This window comes from Schistocerca serialis, chromosome 8 (assembly GCF_023864345.2).
Source record: "Schistocerca serialis cubense isolate TAMUIC-IGC-003099 chromosome 8, iqSchSeri2.2, whole genome shotgun sequence".
Taxonomy (NCBI): domain Eukaryota; kingdom Metazoa; phylum Arthropoda; class Insecta; order Orthoptera; family Acrididae; genus Schistocerca; species Schistocerca serialis.
Genome location: NC_064645.1, coordinates 340819242 through 340846163, shown reverse-complemented (window position 1 = coordinate 340846163; position 26922 = coordinate 340819242). Strand labels below are relative to the sequence as shown.

Sequence of the window (26922 nt, the reverse complement as noted above, 5' to 3'; positions counted from 1 at the left end):
TTGACCTGTCTGCGTAACAATAGTTACTATTCCATTACAAGCAGATTCCCTTCAAAACTGAGCTAAAGATTTTGGAATGCTTCATGAGCATAGAAAATTGTACTGAAAGTTTAACTACTAATGCTCACTGTCCTTACATTCAGAAAAAGTCATTTGGACACAATGCTTACTTTTGCAGGATGAGTACTAATTGACAGCAATTCTTTTAGAGCTCCAATTTGCCTGACTGATCAACTAAAGTCAGACAGTACAATACTAATCAGCCTTCTCTTGCTGAGCAGTGTCAGAGAGTTGTTTGATTAAAATAAATTATGAACAACATTGAATGAGTCATAAGCACATCTGCCTCTTTACTCAAACACCAAGGGGCTCTCTACAGTGCAACTTTTGGAATAGTGTATAGTGTATCACAGAGTTCCTTAACAACTCAACAGTTTGGAAACTTCCACAAAGAAGGAACAAATGGGTTATCTGCAATAAAAAGAGAAGGATACATTACTACTCACTGTACAGATGACATGTTGAGTTGCAGACAGGCACAACAAAGAGATCATTATTAATTAGCTTTCAATCAAAGCCTTCTACTGAAGGAACACACACACCACACCACACCACACAACACAAGCTAGCTCATGTTACGGACACATGACCAGTGTCTCCGGCAGCTCGCACCATAATGCAAGTGACACGCTGAACAAAAGCAGCTGTCTGGAGGGGACAGGGATATCATGGTACAGGTGAATGGAGGGGACAGTGCTGTCTGGAGGAACATGCAGAGACTAGAGGGAGTTATGAAGACTGCCACATGCAGTGTCAAGAGGTATGAAGGAAGGTAGGTAGGGGGGGGGGGGGGGTGTTTTTGTGTGTGTGTGTGGGGGGGGGGGGGGGGGTCGGTCGGTCTCCTCCACTGCCAAATTTTCTGAACAGCATATCCTTACATCATCATCTCCACTCCCTAAACTATCCTGGTCTCAACCAACTATCCCCACACCGCCAGCCCAACACTTTAAGCCTCCTCTGTCCTATCACCTTCTCCCTATTCACATTCTCCCCCCGCCCCCCCCCCCCCCCAATTGTGTGCCACCCTCTGCCAACCGCACCACCCTTCTGTACTACTACTGTCCTTTTCTGCCCCCCCCCCCCCTCCACCTCCCTGCCCGTAGCCTCCCAACGCTGCACCTGTTAGCAGGGTCCGATTGGGGAAAGAGAAGAATGCAGTCTGGCAGAGCGTACAAGGACTAGACTGCTATCTCTTAACATTCCCCATCCTCTCCAGACTGCTGCTTCTGTTCAATGTAACAGCTACATTCTGGCCAGAGCTGCTGGAAACGGCCATCACGTGCATGATGTCTTGCTTGCGTGAATGAATGTGTGTGTGTTCTTTTCTGAAGAAGGCTTTGGCCAAAAGATAAATGTTAACAATATTTTTGTTGTGCTTGTTGCAGCTCAGTTTGGTCATCTTCACAGTGATTAGAAATATATCCTTTTCCTTACATTGTTGACATTCCAAGCTACAGTTTACAGTGTTTGAATTGGTTATCTATCTGAGACGACATCAGTAAGGTCATCTGTCTGTTGTTTCATTAGTGTGACAAATAATGGGAAAATAATAATACTGCGTAGGTATAGTCACTGACATAATCACAGCTGATGAAATAATCACCCTTGTGGGAAACCACTCTTACACCATCTAACACCATCCCTAGCATTGATAATGGGCTCAATTCTATGAGAACAAGTCCAAAAGTTTATCTAACTTCACAATATCTAGCTCAAGGTACTCACTGATTAGATCTCTTAGAGCTGTAAGACTGCAGGTACATTGACTACTACAATTCACCCCATTAAAAATGGATACACATACATTTTCTATGGGCTCAAGACTGTTTGATTTAGCAGTCCGGTCAAAGGACGATAACATGTTGAAGCATTCGTCAGATCAAGAACCTATGCATGCAACTCTGAGAATACTGCTGTTATGTCTGAACTCCAGTATATCCATATCATACTCATCACACGTATTTTGAAGAAAGTACGACACTAAGTCACCGAGAGTTATGAAGTGGACATCCCAGTTCATGTAACCTGAATGAATGGGCCCCATGTCGTCGTACAAGAAGCACCCTCAGAAATCACAGAACCACCTCCGGCCTGGACTACATGTGCCACACATTGTAGATCAAAAGGCTGATTGGGCTGTTCATGCACTCCAAGCCTGACATAATTTTGAAAAGGGGTAAAATCACTAGTATGACTGGAGCACAAGCATTCCTTCAGCTTCTCTCAAATTTCTGCATTGCTTGACTCATTTGTGACATACTTGAGTAAAGATGTCCACTGCATGCAATTCCCTTAGTAATGTAAATTTGGGTACTGAGAGAGGGCCATGCATTCACAGCAATTCCTGTTGAGTTTGAAATCAATCATCATTGACAGGGTATGGCATTTTTCTCTGGTTCCTCCCCATGATATGTTGTTACACCATTCCCTGCAAAACATGTTGGACAATCCACACTGATGCTCTAACAAACTGGGACTTTCAAACATGGTGTGGTCAGAGGCATATCTCAACACAATAGCTCCTTTGTGGGGCATTGAAGTGTACACAACCTTCATGATTGTGCAACCTAGTAACCTGGTCTGCACAAGCATAACATCTGGAAGACTGCACAAATGGTGACTGCACAAGGTATTGCTTCTGCTTCTCTCATGCTCAAAAACTACAGAGGCAGCAGCAGAAACCAAACAGCAGCACTTATAAGAATCTCCAGAGTAAAGTTATCAGGCCTCAGATAGACATCCTGCAACTAAACAGAGAAGGTCTAAGTAGACATAAATGTGGGTAACTTAGATGGATGGTAATATACATCTTATAGCACTGCAGGAAACGCACTTAGATGAACAAACTGAAGTTCGAGAGAAAATACATAAACACAGAATTGTAGCCAGTATAACATATGATGTATATGGCTCCATAATGTACCTGTAAGAAGACATTAGGAAGTACAGTTTTATCATCTCTACTAGACAATGTAACATTGAAAAAATAACAAATGAAAATCATGAATGACAATAATGTTGATCTGTAAACCATCTAATGCCAATTGGTCAAACCCACCCCTGGCAACCCAAAGCGACAAAGTTTTATACAATGGTGACTTGAACAGTCACCATACTGATAGGGTATACAATAGCAACCATAAAAAAACTTTAAATGCTAGCAAATGGAATGGGTAAGAGTCAACTTTACTTAGCTTTTGATGACGAAGGATTGAAAACCACCTGATCTGTAAGAACGCAAACAAACAAATCCAGACCTCTGCTTAGTAACAACAAAACATGAAGGAACTCTTTTTGCAAAACCAAGTACAGTTTTACTGAGTTTCCCCGAAGACCCCACATAAACCTGTAATACCTAACACAGAATTACAACTTCCTCCAATAATATCTATTCAGCAGCCAAGGTGGAGTATAAGGAAAGCAGACTGAAATGGGTACGAATGGACTGTCCCCGGCAAAAATTTACTCTCAGCCCACTGGAAAACTGATCACAGCAGAAAAACCCAACATACCTTGGGAGTTCAGGAAGAAATATATTATTTGGACAAAGAGCACTACAGAAGAAATACTGTAAGGTGGGTGACCATAAGCTGGAAGAAGAAATACAGCTTTCAATTAATAAAGAACACAAAGAAATATGGCAAAGTACTAACAGAAAATCTAAACTTCACCCATAGCAATCAGAAGGCATGATCTGTTGTACATACACTGGGAGCTGTACTCTCAGTTTACAATGAGGAAACTCTAAAGTCCGCACCTCGGATGGCCCTACGTATAAAAGAACAAGCAGTGTAAGTTCCCCTCGAACATAAGTTGAAAGACAAGTTGAAGAAGTAAGTAAGTGAACTGAATACTGAAACCAAAGAAGATTAAAGTCTTATCTATTCCGTTCACAGATACAAACTTGAAAAGGCCACAAAAATGCTTAAAGTCAGAAACGCTGCTGGATTTGAGAGGCTATTCAGAGTGTTCATTGAACACCTGGGACCACATGCTACAGACTATTTACAACAATTCTACATAAATATTTTGAACACTGACCAAGTTTCTACCCAGTTTAAGATATCTGAAACACTTGCCACTTTAAAACACAGAAAAACACAAACTGACCCACTCAGTTATTGCTCTAAAGCAAGGTTGGGCAATAGTTGTGGCTTGGGGGCCACTTTGAGGAAGCAGAGGGTACACCTTTTAAAATAATTGCATGTTTGGTTAACTTTGCATTTCAGGAAAGTTACACAAAAATTCTGACTGTTTTGTTGGGCCACACAAAAACCCACAGGCCACTGATAGGTTTGTGCTATAAGCTACTAGAAACGTGTATCTACAACAGAATGTAATGACATATTCATGAGGGTGGAAGTTCTGGCCCTTACCTCATATGCTGAAGCTGGTTTTCAGAAATGACTGAATACTTCTGTGGCAATTATAGATTTAACAGCAACCTATGACACTGTCTAACTTGACAATTCTCAAACTGAAGGAAACTATTACAAGTCTCAAAATGACAAATTTATTGGAGTGTGTTCTGAAAAATTGCTACTTTAAAGTCACAGTCAAAGATATCACTAGTAAATTCTTCACCATCAAGATCAGATTACCGCAGGGATCAGTACTAGCCTCAGTTCTCTTCAACCTATATACAAGTGATGTTCCAGACACGAACTCTGAAAAATTGTATTATGTTTACCATATGGTGATAGCAATATGATTTAAGGAGTATGAGCAAGGTGAGTGAATATGCAGTAATTATCTAGTTACCCTAAGTAACTATCACAAGCAGTGGAGGTTAAGCCCAAACCTGCAGAAAACTTCAGTATGTTGTTTCCATCTGAGCAACTGCACAGCAAGTAGGGAACTCAACACATTGTTTTTGTGGTACATCAACACATTGTTTTTGTGGTACAAAGAAAAAACATTGTCTGTTCCCAAAAGACCTTTGCTTGTACCTAGATCACTTACTCGCCTTTAAAAAACACCTTGAATCCACAGAACAAAGATTGAAAACCAGAAATAGTTTGATTAGACAACTTGCTGGAATGAGCGAGACAGGACAAGTTCAACTTTAGCCATAGCATCTTCCATAATTGTTGTGAACATTACCCATTTGCTTCAAAACCTCTTTTTATGTTTACAATACATATTTGGAAAGTCTGCCAGGTGGTCAGTGACAGCAGTCACATGTGTGCGATTTGTGCTTGCATGAATGTGTGTGTTATTTGTGTTAGAAGCAGCTCACATTTATAGCAGTCCTTTTGTTGTGCCTGTCGGTGACTCAGCATTTCCTCTACATGGCGAGTAGAAATCTATTCTTTTCATAATACTGTCATTATTCCATCCTCGATTTTCCATTGATTAAGAAACAAGTTTTAACTCTTTCAGTACTTCTTAGATCAAAAGTTAGAGATCAATGCATTTGTATAAGAAGATGGAATGAATGAGGGAACATGAAAATGGAACAAATGGCACATATTATCTAGAGATCTACAATCACAAGTTGTATTTGTGAATCTACCTTAAGGCTTGGAACATGCTTCCTTCATAAGATTTTTGGGGAGAAAGGGTACTTTAAGAGCCTTGTGTATTTAGAATGAATAATATATAATTACTTAAATAGATAACAAAATTAATGGAAACTGTCCCAGCATGTAATAAATATATCAAAACAGGGATAAAGGTGTGATTATTTAAGGGACCTGTATAATTTCAATATTTACAAAATATTGGTTTAATCGTACCTGTTTGCAATAATGCTGGGATAATAACACACTTGATTCACATCCACCTTATTCTCATTTTCTCGAATGAACCGCTGCTGCACACCATATGCTCGGATGGTTGAAGCACCTAATACAAGATGAACATGGAATTACATATAGAATCTATTACATAAAAACTCATGCATAACAATTTTGGAGAGGGGACTGAATATAACTTATATGAGAATAAGGGTGGAGGTAAGTGTAAGGAAGGTGCTAGCTAGGACTGAGGTCAAAAAATCTATGGGATAAGGTCATATCCCAAATAAAAATTAAAAGTCGCACATTACTTACAGCTAAGATTAGAGACAATGTGGCTCCACTCTGGATGGCCTGCATCTGATGGGATAAAATATAAGAGTGACAGAAGAGGAATAACATGTGCTGAATGAAAGCCTATGTTGTGTGCTGGATGAATGAATATACCTCTCACAGTGAAATGATCAATTTGATAAGTGGATGCAAACAAGAGTACTCAAGGACAGATTAGAAAACTTATTATTATTATTATTATTATTATTATTATGTGGGCACATGACAGCAAAGACTTTAGTGCCTGCATGGAAATGTAAGCTAAAAAAATATAGCAGATACTTGCAGCTGACTGCCCACTGGAATAAAAGGGGAAGAGCCAGCCACACTGCAGGACACTAAAATCTCCAACCTTAGGCCAGAGTCCAGACATATCACAAAATTTTAGAAGCTTGACCACACTCCTCGCATCATCAGATAAAAAAAAGATGGCAGCCCCTTCTAAAAGCACTTCTGCCAGCTTGTCACACAATAAAATGTACTCACATAAAATATGGTGTACACTGAAAAGCACACCACAGGCATCATAGATGGGGGTCCTCTCACTGGAATAAAAAGGGTTATGTTAGAGGAAGTACCTAATTCAGAGGCAGGTCAGGGCCACCTCATATAGGAGCAACCAGCATGGGGGCCTCTATGGCTGGACAGTTGGCTTCACTAGCCCCAGCTTATTGTCTGTCACTCGCAGCCATTCCTCCTCCCATAACTGCACGGATCTGCGATGCACCAACAAAATGACAGACTGCAGAGGACTAGCACATTTTGTAATGTTACATTTTCTGCAGGCTTCATTGGCAGCTCTGTCTGTCTGTCTGTCTGTCCCTTCAAATCCCCACATGCCTTGGTACCCAGCAAAATGAAGCTTCCTTGTCCTGCCACTGTAGAAAGTACAGTTGGTTCTATATGAGCTGGACCAATGCCTCTGTTGATTACACATGCTGCAATGATTGTAGATCACATAAGACCTGTAAAACCAGAGCAGACAAGTTCAGTCTGCTCCCCATGGATTGTGGCTACGATATTTTAAAGTGCTGAGTGCTTCCATGGCAAGTCTTTTAGGTCCCCAAGGTGCAGCAACCACTTACGATTCAAGACAAATGTGAGGCCCAGAAACTACATCGTATCCTTAAAATTAAGAATACTATCCCTCGTTTGCAAATTAGGAAAGTTTAAAATTGAATGGGAACTGTTAAAAAAAGGCCCTAAGAAGAACGAAAGACGGAAGCTGTCAACAAACAATGAACACTGGACAGGGCATTTAACATTGGACATGATAATATTAATAGCTATGGCAAAAGCAGTAGGATTTAAAACATGGGAAGACATACTCGAAAACTGCGTTCAGGTAGCTTTCCAGTGATAATATGCCACCAAGTAGTATTGTAGGCCTTCCCGGTGTCAAAGTCTGCCCAGATGGTGATGTCAGTGCAGGAAAGCCTGTTGTATAGCTGCTTCAAAGAGGACCAGGTTATCAAACGTGGAGTGAAACCTCCTGAAACCACACTTAAAGAGGCTAAAGTGATTACATCAGTCCCTCCTAAGCTTTAAAAGTGGAGCTAAAATGCCCTGTCACCACGCGTAAGAAAAGTGACCTGGCGCACAATTCAGGTTAACATGAGCTGCACCTAAGGTAGAATCCAGCTCTCACATGGAGAAGGGAATGTTTTTATTCATCAGTGATGGAACTGAAATCTGAATGCCCCTCTCAATAGCCACCCTGTAGCACTGGAAACCTAAACCCTCATGGCAGTGGTGGTACCTGTGGCGAAACAGGCCACCACAGTCTGAGCAATTCTTGCGGGGTGGTCTGGAGTCTTCCATTCCATATTACAGCTGCCACCAGGCACCTCCCACCTCTCCCAGAAATCCTCTTGCTGGCTTCCTGGCTTCTCACACAACTGTACTTTTAGTAGAAAGATTTATGGTGATCAGACACTGTTGCCACAATTTCTGCCATCTCTCCCTCATAATTCACTAACATCTTATCCCTGCAACCCAAAAGGTTGCTAGGTTAACTCAGTTGGCCAACACTTGAACCTATGCAAAGCTGCCCACCTGTACCTTTGTAGTATGACATTCATCACTCCTCTATGTGATAAGCTGCCTTTTTCAGGTGGCCTGAAGCCTGCGGAATGGATGCTTCAGCAGCATGGTGGATAATTTGGGTAATACAATCCACCCATGGCTGGATGTCGTCACTGTAAGATGGCTGTAATTTGTCCAGTCTACACCATGAAGCATCCATTGTGGCAGAATTCTTTTGGACATCATTCTGTCTGCCAGGTGATTCCAGACAGGGACATGGTCACTTAAAGACAAGTCATCAACCACTTCCCTCTGAGTTGTGAGTGCAAGGACTGGAGAGCAGAGAGATCGATTACAGTGAACGATCCTACAGCAGTGCTGAAATACAAGTTCTGCCCCATGTTCAACAAACATGCATGGAGGACAAGAGAAGGCTCTCAACTGCTCTACCCCTGGGGTAGGGGGCTGCAGAGCCTCAAAGCAAAGGATGAAGGGATGGGGGAGATGAGTAAGGTGCTCACAGACACTTCGTCTAGCACCTCATGTGGGGGCAAGTAAAGTGAAGATGTTGTCAACTGATGACACACACGTAGTGATACAGTGACTGCTTGCAGGCTGGTAGTTAGGGAAAGAAGCTAGGACTGGTAGGCACTGTTGATGAAAAAAAAACCACTACTCCTATAGTTTTCTCCCCATGATGTGGTCGTCCTTCTGGGTAATGTAGCCACGTAACTCAGGAGTGTCAGTGAACTTAAAATGTCTCTCTTGAAAACAGAAACACATTACTGTACCTCGAGTTCCTTCACATGGTGTCCTGAATCCGTTGATGTTCCACTGCAGTATGAAAGCCAAGGGGAAATGCGATATAATTGGCTCTTGGGGCTACCAACAGATACTGCAACCTCCAACTTCACCACACAATTTCGACACTACAACTGCTATGTCACTGGCAGTGGTGGAAATGAAAAAAACAGAAGTTGACATGAAGTGTTCTTGGTCAAATCTGATGTGTGACGAAACCAAATGACTGACATTTTTTATTATGCCACTTACATACAGTTACCATTGTTACCGAAGTGGTTATTGGCAAGTGGGATGTGTATCTTTTTCCTTTTGATTCTTGCTCTAAGGGGGATAGACAAGCTGCTAGCTTGTTGATGTACAGAACATCTCACAATAAATCAGTACCTAAATATACAGCAATAAAACTTGCGTTGTCTTTACAATGTGCAGCCAATATTTGTTATACTGTTTCTATCAATATATTAATACTTTTTTCAATATATTGAGGGCCAATGATTGTTTTTAATACTGATAAATCAGTTTCCTGAAATTTTTTAAAAATATCAATACCGTATTTACTTGAATCTAAGCCGCACTTTTTTTCCGGTTTTTGTAATCCAAAAAACCGCCTGCGGCTTAGAATCGAGTGCAAAGCAAGCAGAAGTTCTGAAAAATGTTGGTAGGTGCCGCCACAACTAACTTCTGCCATCGAATATATGTAGCGCTACAACAGGCATGTTTTACAGGCACAAAGATAAATACTGGCGCCAAACCCTCTTCGTCAGTAAATAAATTTTAAAAAAAGGTGGAAAACGAGCTTTTTTTTTCTCCGCCCCGAGTTTCGACCACTGCACTTTCATACATTATCCAACAAAGTAAATAGAAATTTCGTATTGTTCATCTTCTAGCAGCATTTCAATGTACTACGAAAATCCGACTGGCAAGACTGTTTGGGCTGTTTGTCAATATGGGAAACTCTACGTCCTGAATTTTTTCCTACCTGTGAGAAGAGATGGTTGCTACTAGGAACTTTTGTGAATTGTGAATCACATGCAGTATTCTCTTCGCCATAAGAATAATACGAATATAAACATTTTGCCATGTATTCTTTCGTGTTTGCTGCTGTCTCATTTAAATCCTGTCTGCCTAATAAACTACGAAACTAGAGCGAGACAACAGCAAACGCGGAAGAATACACATATCATGTCATGTTTATATTCGTATTATTCTTATGCCTAACAGTGATACAGTCAGAAATGAAGCACGGCAATTGACTAGATTTTTAAATCTAAGATGACTAATTTCTGTGCAGAATATAATGTACTAAAGAGGCGTCTGCAAAGATTTTCAAACAGAGAAAAATGTTCGCTAAACTCTCGTTCAGAACATCTTCCATCATATGCAGTCTATTATTTGGTTCTTGTTGATCACTATCAAATAAAGCAGCAGTGTAAGTAACCGCACACAAGAGCAAGCCATGCCGCGAGCGGCGACAGGCCATAAACACTCATTATCAGAATGCGACAAACAATGCATGACACAGTACAGTAATGCATTTTCAGCTTAGAGTGATGTAAACACATAACGGCACTTATCTGATCAAAGAAAAATAAGCAATCAATTCAAACCAGACAAAGCACGTGAAAAAGGAAGGGTACCCGTATAAATACAGACGGAGCGCCTGATGCATAGCTAAGCTTACGACTCGAACCAAACTACTGTAGCTGTATCGTCATTCATTCGACCTAAATTGTGTCTCGTATTATAATGGACCAACTTTGTTCGATTTGGAGGTGCTGCCTAAAACTTTTATCTCCCCTTGACTTTCGAGTCTCAAATTTCAGGTGCGGCTTAGATTCGGGAAATTTTTTTTTCCTTGATTTCGAGTCTCATTTTTAAGGTGCGGCTTAGATTCGAGTCCAGCTTAGATTCGAGTAAATACGGTAGGCCTAACAGCCACCACTAACACTGTGGTGGGTAGTTGGGTTGTTGGGCTAGCAATACAGGTTTACAGCTGCATCAACAGGTGCAGGTAGAGGTGCCATTATCAGTTACCAAGGTCTGGGTGCCAACACTAGTTTTCTGCACAGGCTGCTTCAACAGTGACACAGACAACTGCATGAAAGAGGGCAGCTGTGAGGCTTGAAATATCTCTTTTACATTGTACAAGAGTCATTGTATCACTCAAATCTCCTGGATTTTCTTCCCTTCTGTGAAGGCAGCACTAACTTTGCTATGAACTGGATGGGCTTGGGAACAATTGACACACTTGAGTGGGGCGTACACTGAATGCCCAACAGTGGGCAATAGAACAGAATCATCCACATGTAGCCTGCCCATTGCATCCCATGATAGTATGAGCAAAGTGTACATACTGAAAGAAGCACATTGTATTAGGTACACAAGAACTAACTCTAAATGGGAGAAAGCCAGCTGCAACATATTCAGGAAACTGGTAAACTGAATGTCAGAATAAAGGATGCCTATTTCTGGACATCAACGTCAACCCTTTTCGTAACATTTTGCACTACCTATGATGTCCTGGTCCATTAAAGCTGCTGTTCAACAATTTAAACCAGTGTGGAGCTCAATTTTATACCGTATTCTCCACATAATTTAGAATTCAATAACTTTTTTACCCTGGTTAGTCTGCAGTCTCTCTACCAGGAGTGTGTCATCAAGAACTCTCCTGATGGATTTAATGTGCCCTGCAAGTCTCTCTTCGAATTTTATTGACGTAGAGAGGTGACAAATTTTCAAATGAACATTTCACATGCTTTACGTTCCTAGCTTTCGGAACAAATGTTCCTTCATCGGGGAGGAGAGAGGGGAAAGAAAGGGAAGAAGGGAAAGGAGATTCAGTTACTCACAACCCAAGTTATGAAGCAACAGGGAAAGGAAAATAGGGAGGGTAGCAAGGATGGAGGCATGGTTGTCAGAGGGAAGCAAAAGATATTCTACTGTAAGTACTGTGCCAGCTTCAAACCAAAGAGGATGCATACAGAAGTAAAGAGGTATATAGTACAAAGATAAACAACTATGTAGGATGAAAAGATGCGTGAATGGCTAAAGAGGAAAGGGAAAGAGGAGAAGACTGAAGAGTAAATGGGAGTGAGGTTGTTTAACGTAGGTTCAGTCCAGGGGGATGGCGGGATGGAAGGATGTGTTGGAGTGCAAGTTCCCATCTCCGCAGTTCAGAGGGACTGGTGTTGGGTGGGAGAAGCCAAATGGCACATACGGTGTAGCAGGTTCCTAGGTCCCTAGAATTATGCTGGAGGGCATGCTCCGCTACTGGGTATTGGGCATCTCCTAGACGGACAGTTCATCTGTGTCCGTTCATGCGCTCAGCCAGTTTAGTTGTTGTCATGCCGATGTAAAAGGCTGCGCAGTGCAGGCATGTCGGTTGATAAATGACATGTGTAGTTTCACATGTGGCCCTGCCTTGAATTGTGTATGTTTTACCAGTAGCGGGGCTGGTGTAGGTGGTTGTGGGGGGATGCCTATCCCTATGCCTATGACGTCTGTCATCTTAACACTTTCTCTTCTTCAGTATTTTATATATATACATTCCTGGAAACTGAAATAAGAACACTATGAATTCATTGTCCCAGGAAGGGGAAACTTTATTGACACATACCTGGGGTCAGATACATCACATGATCACACTGACAGAACCACAGGCACATAGACACATGCAACAGAGCATGCACAATGTCGGCACTAGTACAGTGTATATCCACCTTTCGCAGCAATTCAGGCTGCTATTCTCCCATGGAGACGATCGTAGAGATGCTGGATGTAGTCTGTGGAACGGCTTGCCATGCCATTTCCACCTGGCGCCTCAGTTGGACCAGCGTTCGTGCTGGACGTGCAGACCGCGTGAGACGACGCTTCATCCAGTCCCAAACATGCTCAATGGGGGACAGATCCGGAGATCTTGCTGGCCAGGGTAGTTGACTTACACCTTCTAGAGCACGTTGGGTGGCACGGGATACATGCGGACGTGCATTGTCCTGTTGGAACAGCAAGTTCCCTTGCCGGTTTAGGAATGGTAGAACGATGGGTTCGATGACGGTTTGGATGTACCGTGCACTATTCAATGTCCCCTCGACGATCACCAGTGGTGTACGGCCAGTGTAGGAGATCGCTCCCCACACCATGATGCCGGGTGTTGGCCCTGTGTGCCTCGGTCGTATGCAGTCCTGATTGTGGCGCTCACCTGCACGGCGCCAAACACGCATACGACCATCATTGGCACCAAGGTAGAAGCGACTCTCATCGCTGAAGACGACACGTCTCCATTCGTCCCTCCATTCACGCCTGTCGCGACACCACTGGAGGCGGGCTGCACGATGTTGGGGCGTGAGCGGAAGACGGCCTAACGGTGTGCGGGACCGTAGCCCAGCTTCATGGAGACGGTTGCGAATGGTCCTCGCCGATACCCCAGGAGCAACAGTGTCCCTAATTTGCTAGGAAGTGGCGGTGCGGTCCCCTACGGCACTGCGTAGGATCCTACGGTCTTGGCGTGCATCCGTGCGTCGCTGCGGTCCGGTCCCAGGTCGACGGGCACGTGCACCTTCCGCCGACCAGTGGCGACAACATCGATGTACTGTGGAGACCTCACGCCCTACGTGTTGAGCAATTCGGCGATACGTCCACCCGGCCTCCCGCATGCCCACTATATGCCCTCGCCCAAAGTCCATCAACTGCACATACGGTTCACGTCCACGCTGTCGCGGCATGCTACCAGTGTTAAAGACTGCGATGGAGCTCCGTATGCCACGGCAAACTGGCTGACACTGACGGCGGCGGTGCACAAATGCTGCGCAGCTAGCGCCATTCGACAGCCAACACCGCGGTTCCTGGTGTGTCCGCTGTGCCGTGCGTGTGATCATTGCTTGTACAGCCCTCTCGCAGTGTCTGGAGCAAGTATGGTGGGTCTGACACACCGGTGTCAATGTGTTCTTTTTTCCATTTCCAGGAGTGTACATAAATAAATATTTTCGTCACCAACTGTGCTAGTTTCATCTTCCTCCTATTATCTTGTTCCGTTTATAGTCCTCTTCTCTTTTTTATTTATTGATTTATTTATTCAAAATTCCATAGTTTTAACGTTCGTTATTCGCTGTTTTCCAGCCAACAATCACTGCCAACAATCTCTTCCACACCTACCAGTATCATCCATTTCCATCGATTACTTGTTGCTGGCGATATTTTTGTGCCATTGGCTATCTTTCTCTGTCACAAGAAAATTTTTTTGGGACATTTCTGCGCCACCTGCGATCTCTTTTGCGGCACGCGCTATCTCTTTTGCGGCACGCGCTCTCTCTGTTTTTGAGCAACGTGTGTTCTTTTCCCCTGATCTGGACATACTTGCTTGGTCTGGTCAACTTTTTCCGTATTTTTCTAATTTAGTGGTCTTCCTTTGGTATTGAACATTATCAACACAATTAATTTCTTTCTTTCTCGTCCTTCCCTCCGCGTTTTATTCCTTCTTATGATTACTATTTCAACTTTAGTTATTTAATTTCCCTACCCACCAGTTACCCACTATGTACCCTAATCCTATACCACATTATTTACATTCATTCCGGAAACATACATTCACCGTAGCCAAACTGCAATCCCACATACTTTTCCTCCGGTCCTGCTTAACCTCTGGAATTACCCCTAAAGGGCTTACCTTAAAAGTTCCCATCTCCAGGTGCAATTCCTCCTTCCACCAGTCTCTCCTGGACTTCCAGAACCTTCAATCCTTAGCCCTTACCCAACTTGTCCTGAATCTCTACACTACTTCATGTAACCACCACTCCCAACAGCTCCTATCTCTCTTCAAAGTCCTCCACCTCTGAAACCTTGCTTGGAGAACACACTCAGGAACATCATCCTAGAAGCCAGCTGCAAACTTGAGTTCCATGCCACACACCACCTGAAAAAACTATCCACAGTGCTAGTGCAACACCTAAGAAGTGAGGTCCCTCTCCCTATCCCTCACGAACACCAACCACAACACAACCTTCAACAAACCCCCCTCATAGCCAACAAACCTAGCCTAGCCACCCTACTCAATCTCCCCATCCCAGCACATACCCCACACGGACCAAATCTCAACTATAACCACAGTCAAATGCCACATATCACCAGTCCCAATTCAGTCCTAAACCTCTCATCCAGATCCCTCTCTCCTCCAGAGACATCTGTTCTATCAAAAGGCTTAACCTTTAGCCCCACGCCTAAATTCAACCACACTGCCCTGGTTAAAGATCTCCTCTCATTCACCCGGAACCTCAACTGGAAATATCACTTCACTACCCAGACACAGCCCCCAAATACTAGACCCAGTGTTGAACCCTGTCTAGAACAGTTCCGACTGCCTTCTCAAAGGGATCCTCCTCCCCTCCCCCAAAAGCATCCCTTGCAGACATTTCAGAAATTCCTCACATCCAGTGTTGCCTCCCAGTCCTTCTTGAAGAACATCCCGACAACCCCCAACATCACCCCAGCTGAATCCCGTGCCATTAAGGAGCTGAAAATAGACCGCTCTATTGTCATCCTCCCGGTGGATAAAGGCTCCACAACTGTTGTACTTGACCGTGTGGAGTATGTGGCAGAAGGACTGCGTCAACTCTCCGACACCTCAACCTACAAAGCTGTTACCCAGGATCCCATTCCCTCCATCCAGACTGAGCTGCAAAAAATCTTAAAAATCCAAGGTCCCTCACAAGGCCTCACAACGGCTTCCATAGACTTACCTGAGCCACGTACCCCTACCTTCTACCTATTACCCAAAATCCACAAAGAGAACCGTCCTGGCCGTCCCATTGTAGCAGGCTTCAAAGCCCCAACCGAACGTATCTCAGCTCTGGTAGACCAGCACCTCCAACCTATCACCCGCAGACTCCCATCCTACATCAAAGACACAAACCACTTCCTAGAACGCCTCAAATCCATTCCCACCCCTCTCCCACCTGAAACCTTTCTTGCCACCATAGATGCTACATCCCTTTACACAAACATCCCACATACCCATGGTCTCTCTGCCCTTGAGCACTACCTCTCCCAACGACCACCTGAAGATCTTCCAAAAACCTCGTTCCTTATCACACTTACCAACTTCATCCTCACCCATAATTACTTCACTTTTGAAGGCCAGACCTACAACCAAATCAGGGGAACGGCCATGGGAACCAGGATGGCTCCATCCTATGCCAACCTCTTCATGGGCCGCATGGAGGAGGCTTTCCTGAAGACCCAACAGCTGCTTCCCCTGGCCTGGTATAGGTTTATAGATGACATCTTTGTGGTCTGGACTCATGGTGAAGAAACACTCCTTAATTTCCTCCATAACCTCAACTCCTTTTCGAATCTGAATTTCACCTGGTCCTTCTCCAAAACCCAAGCCACCTTCCTGGATGTTGACCTTCATCTTGTTGAAGCTCACATCCACACCTCTGTCCATATCAAACCCACAAACAAACAACAGTACCTTCACTTTGATAGCTGCCATCCTTTCCACATCAAACGCTCCCTTCCCTACAGCCTAGGTATTCGTGGCAAACGTATCTGCTCCAGTGACGAATCCCTCAACAATTACACCAATAACCTTACCAGTGCTTTCCTCTCCCGCAACTATCCTGCATACCTTGTCCACAAACATATTTCCCGAGCAATACATTCCTCCCCGTCCAACAACAATGTTCCTACCCCCAGACCACACAGAAGCATCCCCCTTGTCACCGAATATTATACTGGCCTCGAAAACATCAACAAATCACTCCGCCAGGGATATGACTTTCTCAAGTCAACCCCTGAAATGAGATCATCCCTTGACAAAATTCTCCCCACACCACCCAGAGTTGCTTTTCATTGCCCCCCTAACCTCCATAACATCCTTGTTAAACCCTACAATATTCCCAGACTACCTTCTCTACCCAGCGGTTACTACCCCTGTAACCGACCCCGCTGCAAAACCTGTCCCCATGCATCCCCCCCACAACCACCTACTCCTGCCCCACTACTGGTAAAACATACGCAATTCAAGGCAGGGCCACATGTGAAACTACACATGTCATTTATCAACTGACACGCCTGCACTGCACAGCCTTTTACATCGGCATGACAACAACTAAACTGGCTGAGCGCATGAATGGACACAGACGAACTGTCCGCCTAGGAGATGCCCAATACCCAGTAGCGGGGCATGCCCTCCAGCATAATTCTAGGGACCTAGGAATCTGCTACACCGTATGTGCCATTTGGCTTCTCCCACCCAACACCAGTCCCTCTGAACTGCGGAGATGGGAACTTGCACTCCAACACATCCTTTCATCCCGCCAACCCCCTGGACTGAACCTACGTTAAACAACCTCACTCCCATTTACTCTTCAGTCTTCTCCTCTTTCCCTTTCCCCTTTAGCCATTCACGCATCTTTTCATCCTACATAGTTGTGTTTATCTTTATACTATATACCTCTTTACTTCTGTATGCATCCTCTTTGGTTTGAAGCTGGCACAGTACTTACAGTAGAATATCTTTTGCTTCCCTCTGACAACCATGCCTCCATCCTTGCTACCCTCCCTATTTTCCTTTCCCTGTTGCTTCATAACCTGGGTTGTGACTAACTGAATCTCCTTTCCCTTCTTCCCTTTCTTTCCCCTCTCTCCTCCCCAATGAAGGAACATTTGTTCCGAAAGCTAGGAACGTAAATTTTCGGTTCTGTTTTGTGTGTATCTATCGGCTGTACTGAGCTGAGGTAAGTACTGGCCAGCCCCTCTATCTCTTTGTTAGTATTTGTTTCACATCTTTATATGAGATTTTCCATTAATCTTTTACATGCTTCGTAATGTTAAATACATTACTGACTGCAGGATGTGGTCTGTTGCTAAGACAGGATGCATTCAAAGGCACAGACACCTCAGGTGGACAAACCACCCAAGATCTCTTTCATGTTTGGGTGTTAATATTGCCCAACGGACTACCCAAACTGCTGAGAGTGGGAGAAAGAGATTTAGGCTTTGTGTAAGTCCCATGAGCAGTTATAAATGGAAGTGTCGAGCCAGACAGGGGCCTGCTTGCCTGGACAAGGCTTATACACAACTGAATGGCAGGTTTCCCAGCAGTTGCCCGCTAATGACTGCTCCGCAACAACCATGGAGGTCATCAGTGTGCAGCATACCTTGAAACTGAAGATTTTCCTATAGGGATTTGTACCATTCTCATAATTCAGGCAGTGAAGCCACGATCCCCATGACAGGCAGCACTCAGCAGTGCCCTGCAGAGGAAAAACGAGTTCACCGAGCCCGTACGGTACCCAGTAAACAAATACAGATCTCCCTGAGGGATAGAATACATTAAAAGTTTGGTGAGTGGTCAATTGCAACTTTTGGGAGAAGTAGGATTTTTCATTTCAGTACACAATGAAGACTAGTTTAAGTACTGGTGGGGCATGCATTTCTTCAGCTTGTCGAGATGTATCTTCTTGCATTATTGACTGACTATCCACAGGTTATAGAGAATGGCTCCAAATATGAAGACAGTACATGATCGGTAGAATTATGGGGGGGGAGGGGGGGGGGGGGGAGATTCCTTGAGATATTTTACTCACTAGAACAGACAACTCTGTTGTTGTTGTTGTTGTTGTGGTCTTCAGTCCTGAGACTGGTTTGATGCAGCTCTCCATGCTACCCTATCCTGTGCGAGCTTCTTCATCTCCCAGTACTTACTGCAACCCACATCCTTCTGAATCTGCTTAGTGTATTCATCTCTTTGTCTCCCTCTATGATTTTTGCCCTCCATGCTGCCCTCCAATGCTAAATTTGTGATCCCTTGATGCCTCAGAACATGTCCTACTAACCAGTCCCTTCTTTTTGTCAAGTTTTGCCACATACTCCTCTTCTCCCCAATTCTATTCAATACTTCATCATTAGTTATGTGATCTACCCATCTAATCTTCAGCATTCTTCTGTAGCACCACATTTCGAAAGCTTCTAATCTATTCTTGTGCAAACTATTTATCGTCCATGTTTCACTTCCATACATGGCTACACTCCATACAAATACTTTCAGCAACGACTTCCTGACACTTAAATCTATACTCGATGTTAACAAATTTCTCTTCTTCAGAAACGCTTTCCTTGCCACTGCCACTCTACATTTTATATCTTCTCTACTTCGACCATCATCAGTTATTTTGCTCCCCAAATAGCAAATAACCTAATTCCCTCAGCATCACCCGACTTAATTCGACTACATTCCATTATCCTCGTTTTGCTTTTGTTGATGTTCATCTTATATCCTCCTTTCAAGACACTGTCCATTCCGTTCAACTGCTCTTCCAAGTCCTTTGCTGTCTGACAGAATTACAATGTCATCGGCGAACCTAAAAGTTTTTATTTCTTCTCCATGGACTTTAATACCTACTCCGAATTTTTCTTTTGTTTCCTTTACTGCTTGTTCAATATACAGATTGAATAACATCGGGGAGAGGCTACAACCCTGTCTCACTCCTTTCCCAACCACTGCTTCCCTTTCATGCCCCTCAACTCTTATAACTGCCATCTGGTTTCTGTACAAATTGTAAATAGCTTTTAGCTGCCTGTATTTTACCCCTGCCACCTTCAGAATTTGAAAGAGTATTCCAATCAACATTATCAAAAGCTTTCTCTAAGTCTACAAATGCTAGAAACGTAGATTTGCCTTTCCTTAATCTAGCTTCTAAGATAAGTCGTAGAGTCAGTATTGCCTCACGTGTTCCAACATTTCTACGGAATCCAAACTGATCTTCCCCGAGGTCAGCTTATACCAGTTTTTCCATTCGACTGTAAAGAATTTCCATTAGTATTTTGCAGCTGTTACTTATTAAACTGATAGTTCGGTAATTTTCACATCTGTCGACACCTGCTTTCTTCAGGATTGGAATTACTAGATTCTTCTTGAAGTCTGAGGGTATTTTGCCTGTCTCATACATCTTGCTCACCAGATGGTAGAGTTTTGTCAGGACAACTCTAGGAGGACGAAATTAACAGTGTCACAGATACTTGAAAACTGCTGAGTCTACAAAGTACTTGGTGAGAATTCAAGGAGTGATTCAGAACCTGTTCAGCCCAGGACTGTATAGAAAGATATGGAACACTAAAGAGATTGCACAATCTGTCAGAATATGTGAATGTGGCTTGGATACAGAAAATTACAGGAGAAGAATGAGTGATGTCACAGACTACTGCTGGTGATTGTTTATGATGCTTTAGATACTGTGAGTGATGGCATTTTCAGGTAGCCTCATTGTGTGTTTGATACAAATTTTCCCTGCGACTGTATAGGCAGAGAAATTATCTTTTAATAGTACATTCATATGACCACCACACACACACACACACACACACACACACACACACACACACAAAGATTATATACGTATTTTATCATCCAGGGTTATACTTTATTAAGAATGGGTGTTCCACTGTGGTCGTTTGGTAAATATGGTTAGACTATTAGTAACATGGAAGAGTATGGTGCAGGAAATCTAATTATGGACCAGGTTTTGAAAGATGTTCTTGTCTAAAGCTTTGACACTGCACAAAATTATTGAGGCTTTCAGAGCCACTTGTTGATGTATTGCATTTTGGCTGTTGTCTCAAGATCTTCAGCCAGTGCCTGTTTAATGATTTTTCTGACATTTCACCAGTGTAAGTGGCTGGCATTGTTTAAAGGTTCACATCTGTCACAGAGGGTGAACGTTTGACAATGCCAGCCACTTATGCTGGTGAACTGTCAGAAAAATCATTAAACAAACGTCGGCAATGATCCCAAAACAGAAGCAAACAGATAATAGATCTTTGATATTGACTTTCATGTGCTGGGAGGTGGATTGCTGAGCATGAATTTGGCAATGCTGTAAGGGATAAACTTCATGCGAGGAAGAAATGAAAGCTATTGTAAATGAGATACTGATAACAGTTGGTGTATTTCGTAGGATGGAGAGATCTGCAGAGGCAACCTAGATTAACATTTGGGTTGCTGAGACATAGCAGATCTCATGAAATTTGTAGCAGAGGTTCTGAAGACACAGAAGGAATGAGGAGAGCATATCATACCTATGACATAACATACCTGTTACTGTTTCCCCAAAATGAGAATATATTGGTGATCTGGAAATTGATTCAAGACGTTTGAGCTGTCTGGACGTTGCTACATAAAAACGCTGAAAAAAAAATAAAATCTTGTTCTGAAATCAGTAACCAATATTTACGTATCAATAAACAAGTTTAAAATAACTTACCTGTATAAAATAGTATAAAATTCCAATTGGTATAATAACTACCATAAATATTGGTGTACTATAGCTGATAACAACTATGGTTGCCAGTACCTGAAATGCAAAGGCAAATGTTTTGAAATATAAAAATATACAAAATAATGTGTGTCAGTAATGAACATAAATCAAAGTAATGAACATAAATCAAAGTAATGAACATAAATATGAATGTGTAGTTCAATTATTGATCTTTTACAAATGTCTGTTAATTACACACAATTTGCAAGTTGTGGTACCATTTACTATAATACTAAGCTTGCATATTTCTCTGAAGGATGTATTTCAATTTTTGTATTTCCTTGTTTTATACACTCTTAAAGAATGAAGAAAGATTCACTTTAAAACATTGTTTTCTGTTACTTTTCTCAGACTATAAACTGGGTACCTGGGGAGTTTTCATTTTTCTCAGTCAGTTATAAACTCTTGACTTCTTTAGAAGAAAGTAATATAATACATTAGTAAATAATAATAATAATAATAATAATAATAATAATAATATTTATTTAGCACATTCACAACAGAGGACAATTTCACTGAAGCAAACTATGACTGGACATACTCACAAGGAACCACATTTTGGAGCAATGAAAAATCATCAAATATTTGAAAATGCAACACACAGCCTCCTTTTTAAAGCTGTAACACAATTTTTAACAGAAAGGAACTGCTGTGAAAGTGAAGACCCATGTTTAAGCTTAAAGATCCAATACATTAACTAATAGTAAATATTTCTTACATTTCACATACAAGTGCTGGTAACTATGCACTAATGCCAGTTACAGAATGGCAGAGATTATTTGAGCTACAGACTAAACAAATTTTGGACAATTCAGCATTTTAACAATTCACACAGCAGCTGTTGCTTTGGCACTGTAATTATTAGTAAACACCATACAAAACTATGGCTTCTTCTTCTAAGCATCAGCTTACAGTTTTTGTGTGAATACCGTTACACAGTGTAAACTAACAAAACATTCTTTATTGGCATGTGCCCAGCACCTTATCCTACAACATGGGTTCCATGAATTGTCACATAATTCAGCCCATAACAGAATTTTTCTAATTACTGTGACTACTTTCTGCCAAAGAAGCATCACATTCTCTAACTCATCTGCACACCGTCAACTACCACAAATTTATTCACACAGGGACAGAAGCCACATTTAATACATTTCACAAAAAATCATAGGAACACAATTTGTTTCTGTTAACTATTCATTCTGCATACCACTAATCAAAGTTACAATAATAAGTGAGTTACAGCATAGATTAGTTTCCTTGAAATCTTGTAAAATACAACTGGCATGGAAAATATTTACAATGAAGAACTGACCTTTGTTAATGAACGCAATGATTCTCATTTGCTACAGAGCCTGTTTCGTACCATTTTGCCATCAAGGGATATTTTGTCAAAAAACCCTTTCAGTCTTAATTACAGTCTGGTGGAAACTGTTCCACATGTAATTTCCAGGAATAAAGCTGAGCATAACATTAGACACTGAACATACACTTTTTTAATGTGGGCACCATTTTGTTGCATTCTACTGGTCACTAAATATGTCTACTGCTCTCGGTCATTCAAACGTAATGACATTTCTTTTTGATTAACAATGGCCAATTTTAATTCAGTCTTATAAATATTTTCTAGGGCAGTTTCACTATAACTACCCTGTATAAAATACTGTCTCTATGCTATTTGTCATGGTTTCCTTGCACCTTAACTGTAAAATTGACTTGTTTCACATCATAATGATTCACAGGACATGCAGTAACATACACTGGAGTTGCTTTTGAGCAGAAAACAAAAAAGGAGTACGAAATATCTGGAAAAGGTAGAGAGATGAATGTGGTTATCATGCAATAAACTTAGAAGACAATGAGTAAAAGTAAAAAGAATTCAAAAAATTGTGGGAATCATATTTTGATTTTATTCCACTTATTACTGAAGGAACTGCTACTACATGTGGAAGACATCATACCTGTTAACTAACAAACATGGCCTCACTTTTTTGCAACTCTTTATTTTTTAAATGATGTCACGTTTGCTTTTCGTTGTAAAATTTTTATTGCACTACTGCAATTTCGACCTTTGTGAAGTTTTCAGATATTATATTGATGTTATATTACAGCAAAGAAATGGGTTAAAAATAGTATTTTTGTAGGTCTCTGCCATTTTTTATGATGATATCGTCAATGATTACTATCGATGAGAAGTTTGGAAATTGTTTCATTTGGGCAGAGGTAACAACTGACTACAACCTACCTGTAACTAAAGTATCTCCTCCTGTTGTTAGTAACACCCATGGACTAAGTTAACATCAAGAGAGCCACAGTCCCACAAGAATGTTATTTTTAACTTATTTCTAAATTTTAATACAACACCAACTGTTCAGGCTGAAAATGCCGCAAAAATCAAAATTGCAGTAGCACAATAAAACTTTTATCATTAAAAGATTTAACATGACATTAGTTCAAAAGTTTATAAACTCTGTGGGCCTATATTACAAGAAATTGTAAGAATTGTTTGTTTTGTTACTATCATCATATTTATTTTTATGACAAACACACTAACAGATATTATGTAATTTGAATTGGGGGGGGGGAACCCACAAGAGAGGTGGGGGGGGGGGCGGGAACCCACAAGAGAGGTGGGGGGGGGACGGGAACCCACAAGAGAGGTGGGGGGGGGGACGGGAACCCACAAGAGAGGTGGGGGGCAGGAAACCCACAAGAGAGGTGGGGGGGGGAACCCACAAGAGAGGTGGGAGGGGGGGGAACCCACAAGAGAGGTGGGAGGGGGGGGGGAACCCACAAGAGAGGTGGGAGGGGGGGGGGAACCCACAAGAGAGGTGGGAGGGGGGGAACCCACAAGAGAGGTGGGAGGGGGGGGACCCACAAGAGAGGTGGGAGGGGGGGGGGACCCACAAGAGAGGTGGGAGGGGGGGACCCACAAGAGAGGTGGGAGGGGGGGGGGGACCCACAAGAGAGGTGGGAGGGGGGGGGGACCCACAAGAGAAGTGGGAGGGGGGGGACCCACAAGAGAAGTGGGAGGGGGGGACCCACAAGAGAGGTGGGAGGGGGGGACCCACAAGAGAGGTGGGGGGGAAACACAAGAGAGGTGGGGGGGGAAACACAAGAGAGGTGGGGGGGGAAACACAAGAGAGGTGGGGGGGAAACACAAGAGAGGTGGGGGGGAAACACAAGAGAGGTGGGGGGGAAACACAAGAGCGGTGGGGGGGAAACACAAGAGCGGTGGGGGGGGAAACACAAGAGAGGTGGGGGGGAAACACAAGAGAGGTTGGGGGGAAACACAAGAGAGGTGGGGGGAAACACAAGAGAGGTGGGGGGGAAACACAAGAGAGGTGGGGGGGAAACACAAGAGAGGTGGGGGGGAAACACAAGAGAGGTGGGGGGGAAACACAAGAGAGGTGGGGGGGAAACACAAGAGCGGTGGGGGGGAAACACAAGAGCGGTGGGGGGGAAACACAAGAGCGGTGGGGGGGAAACACAAGAGAGGTGGGGGGGAAACACAAGAGAGGTGGGGGGAAACACAAGAGAGGTGGGGGGAACACAAGAGAGGTGGGGGGGGAACACAGGAGAGGGGGGAAAATACACTAGAGGGAAAAAAGAAAGGGAAAAAAGAAAGGAAAAAAAGAAAGGAAAAAAAGAAAGGTTATGGCTGAATGATATCAGCTACATCAGGAATTCATGCAGAATCAGTGGCGGTGAGTGACATCCACACATTTGTGACAAAAACTGTGTGCAGGTGGCGCAGTGGTTAATCAAATTGCCGAGTAAGCAGGAGATCCCTCATTCCAGTCCTGGTCCAGCACACATTTTCACTCACCACTGCCAATTCCATACAAAGTCTCGATGAAACTGATATCATTAACTCCTTTCCCTTTCCCTTCCTTTCTCCCCCCCCCCCCCCCCCCTCCTCCCCAATTTCACGTAATATGTATCACAGTTGCATATCCAGCACGGTCTCTGCTGTATGCATTCACAACAGATAGTTGAAGTATTTCCATCTACAGTAGTACTACAGAAATTACATTTCAAGATTCATTTATTCATATGTTTGCTATTAATAAAACTTATTTCATCATTGCTAATACGAAATAGGCAGAACACATTAATATCCCATTGGTTATGCACAACAAACTTACTGCAATTAACTACAAAGTAAGAAACAAAGGTATAGATTACAATTTACAATATTTGCAATGGTAAAACCAATCTGTTGATATCATCTTATAATAGGTGTTTTTCATACATGACATAAGCTTTAAATTTTCGTGTTATTCGGTCTTTCCTGACATTAGTAACAAAGCAGGTTTCTACCGCGTGGTTATCAATATTTTTCCCTTTTTAAAAAGAAAGGGGGCAAAAAAATCAGGTGGGGGTCATTAGAGTCTGCTATCTTCTATGCACTTCGGAAGGTGTTTAGCAGGGTGTCTGAGCTTATTGTATTTTAGCACATTACTCACCACTCCACATCATTTTTCATATAACATAAACATTTACTTAGCACCAAGCATTTCATTTAGCTGCAACGAACACCAACACAATTCAATTCACATACACATTTACATTAACTAACACTGAAGCAATAATGTAAGAAAAGCGGTGTATTTTATTTTGATTTTATTTTTGAAAACTCATAGAGACATATTTCTATCTACTGTTTTCAAAATGATCCCATTAATTTGTAACTTACCGAAAAACTTTAAAATTTCTGATTACAGAAGGGGGCAAAAAAGAAAAAAATTACCTCAAACAAGCAATAGAGACAATCAGAAATCAGCTGGGGCATCGTAGTGTCCAAGACATCAACATCTTTTGAGAAGCGGCTCATTATTCGACCAATGGGTGTTGTATCAAAGAACATGAGCGGTGCACGCATAACCCCGTACAACATCGCTGCATGCATTGTTCTGGCTGCATGCCATAAGCCCAGCAGTGGCAGCAGATCAGTTAAGTAGGAGACAAGAGCTGCAAGGAAAAACTATCTCCAGCATTCATAGAATAAATTTATGTTCCCAGAAATTTCTACACACAAAAAAATATGTATATGATCAGCAACAATATATCACTACCCCTTTCAAAAGCCATGGAAGATGCAGTGATTGCTAGAACTTTAATACAAGGTTTTTATCACCTGCAACATTAATACCATGGGTAACATGAATGCCAACACAATCCAACACATTTTAAGACTGCACAATCTATGCTTCTACCAGGAGAAAAGAAGACTTTTTCGTTGTCGACAATACAGCAATACGTGTAACTTAAATGTTAATGGAACCTATATTTAATTTTCTGCTGTAGTTGTTTTCAGTTTTTGTTCTTGCATATGGAAGTGTCAAACAGAGTTTTCTAAGTAACCTAAATAGTAAATTTAAAAATGGAAGGCCAAAATACTTGATGGTACATGAAAAGTTGGATGATAATCTCTGGGTCTACAGTGATGAACCAAAGCATTATGATCACTGCCCACCATGGCAATGCCGCATGGCGGCAATGCGGGAACGTGACATGCTTAAGGAAAGTCTATAAGCAGAGCAGAGGCAGATGAGGAATCATTGTAGTAATGATACGGGCTGCAAATAGTGAAATCTTCCAACATAAGCAACGTTGACAAAGGGCAAACGATTATTACCCAGAGCCTG

The 26922-nt window shown here is 42.5% G+C and overlaps 1 protein-coding gene across 4 annotated transcripts in view; it reads right to left on the bottom strand.

The window, feature by feature from the left end:
* Window positions 1-26922, bottom strand: part of LOC126416746 (multidrug resistance-associated protein 1) — a 407893-nt gene that overhangs the window by 38031 nt on the left and 342940 nt on the right. For 2 of the 4 annotated variants that reach the window (XM_050084585.1, XM_050084583.1), the window contains exons 22-25: window positions 26025-26245; window positions 21218-21307; window positions 21049-21139; window positions 5799-5907 (exon numbers count right to left, since the gene is read on the bottom strand). In XM_050084585.1, the coding sequence (XP_049940542.1) occupies window positions 5799-5907; window positions 21049-21139; window positions 21218-21307; window positions 26025-26245 (511 nt within the window). The remainder of the gene's footprint in view (window positions 1-5798; window positions 5908-21048; window positions 21140-21217; window positions 21308-26024; window positions 26246-26922) is intronic. The other 2 variants (XM_050084584.1, XM_050084582.1) reach the window with 1 other exon arrangement.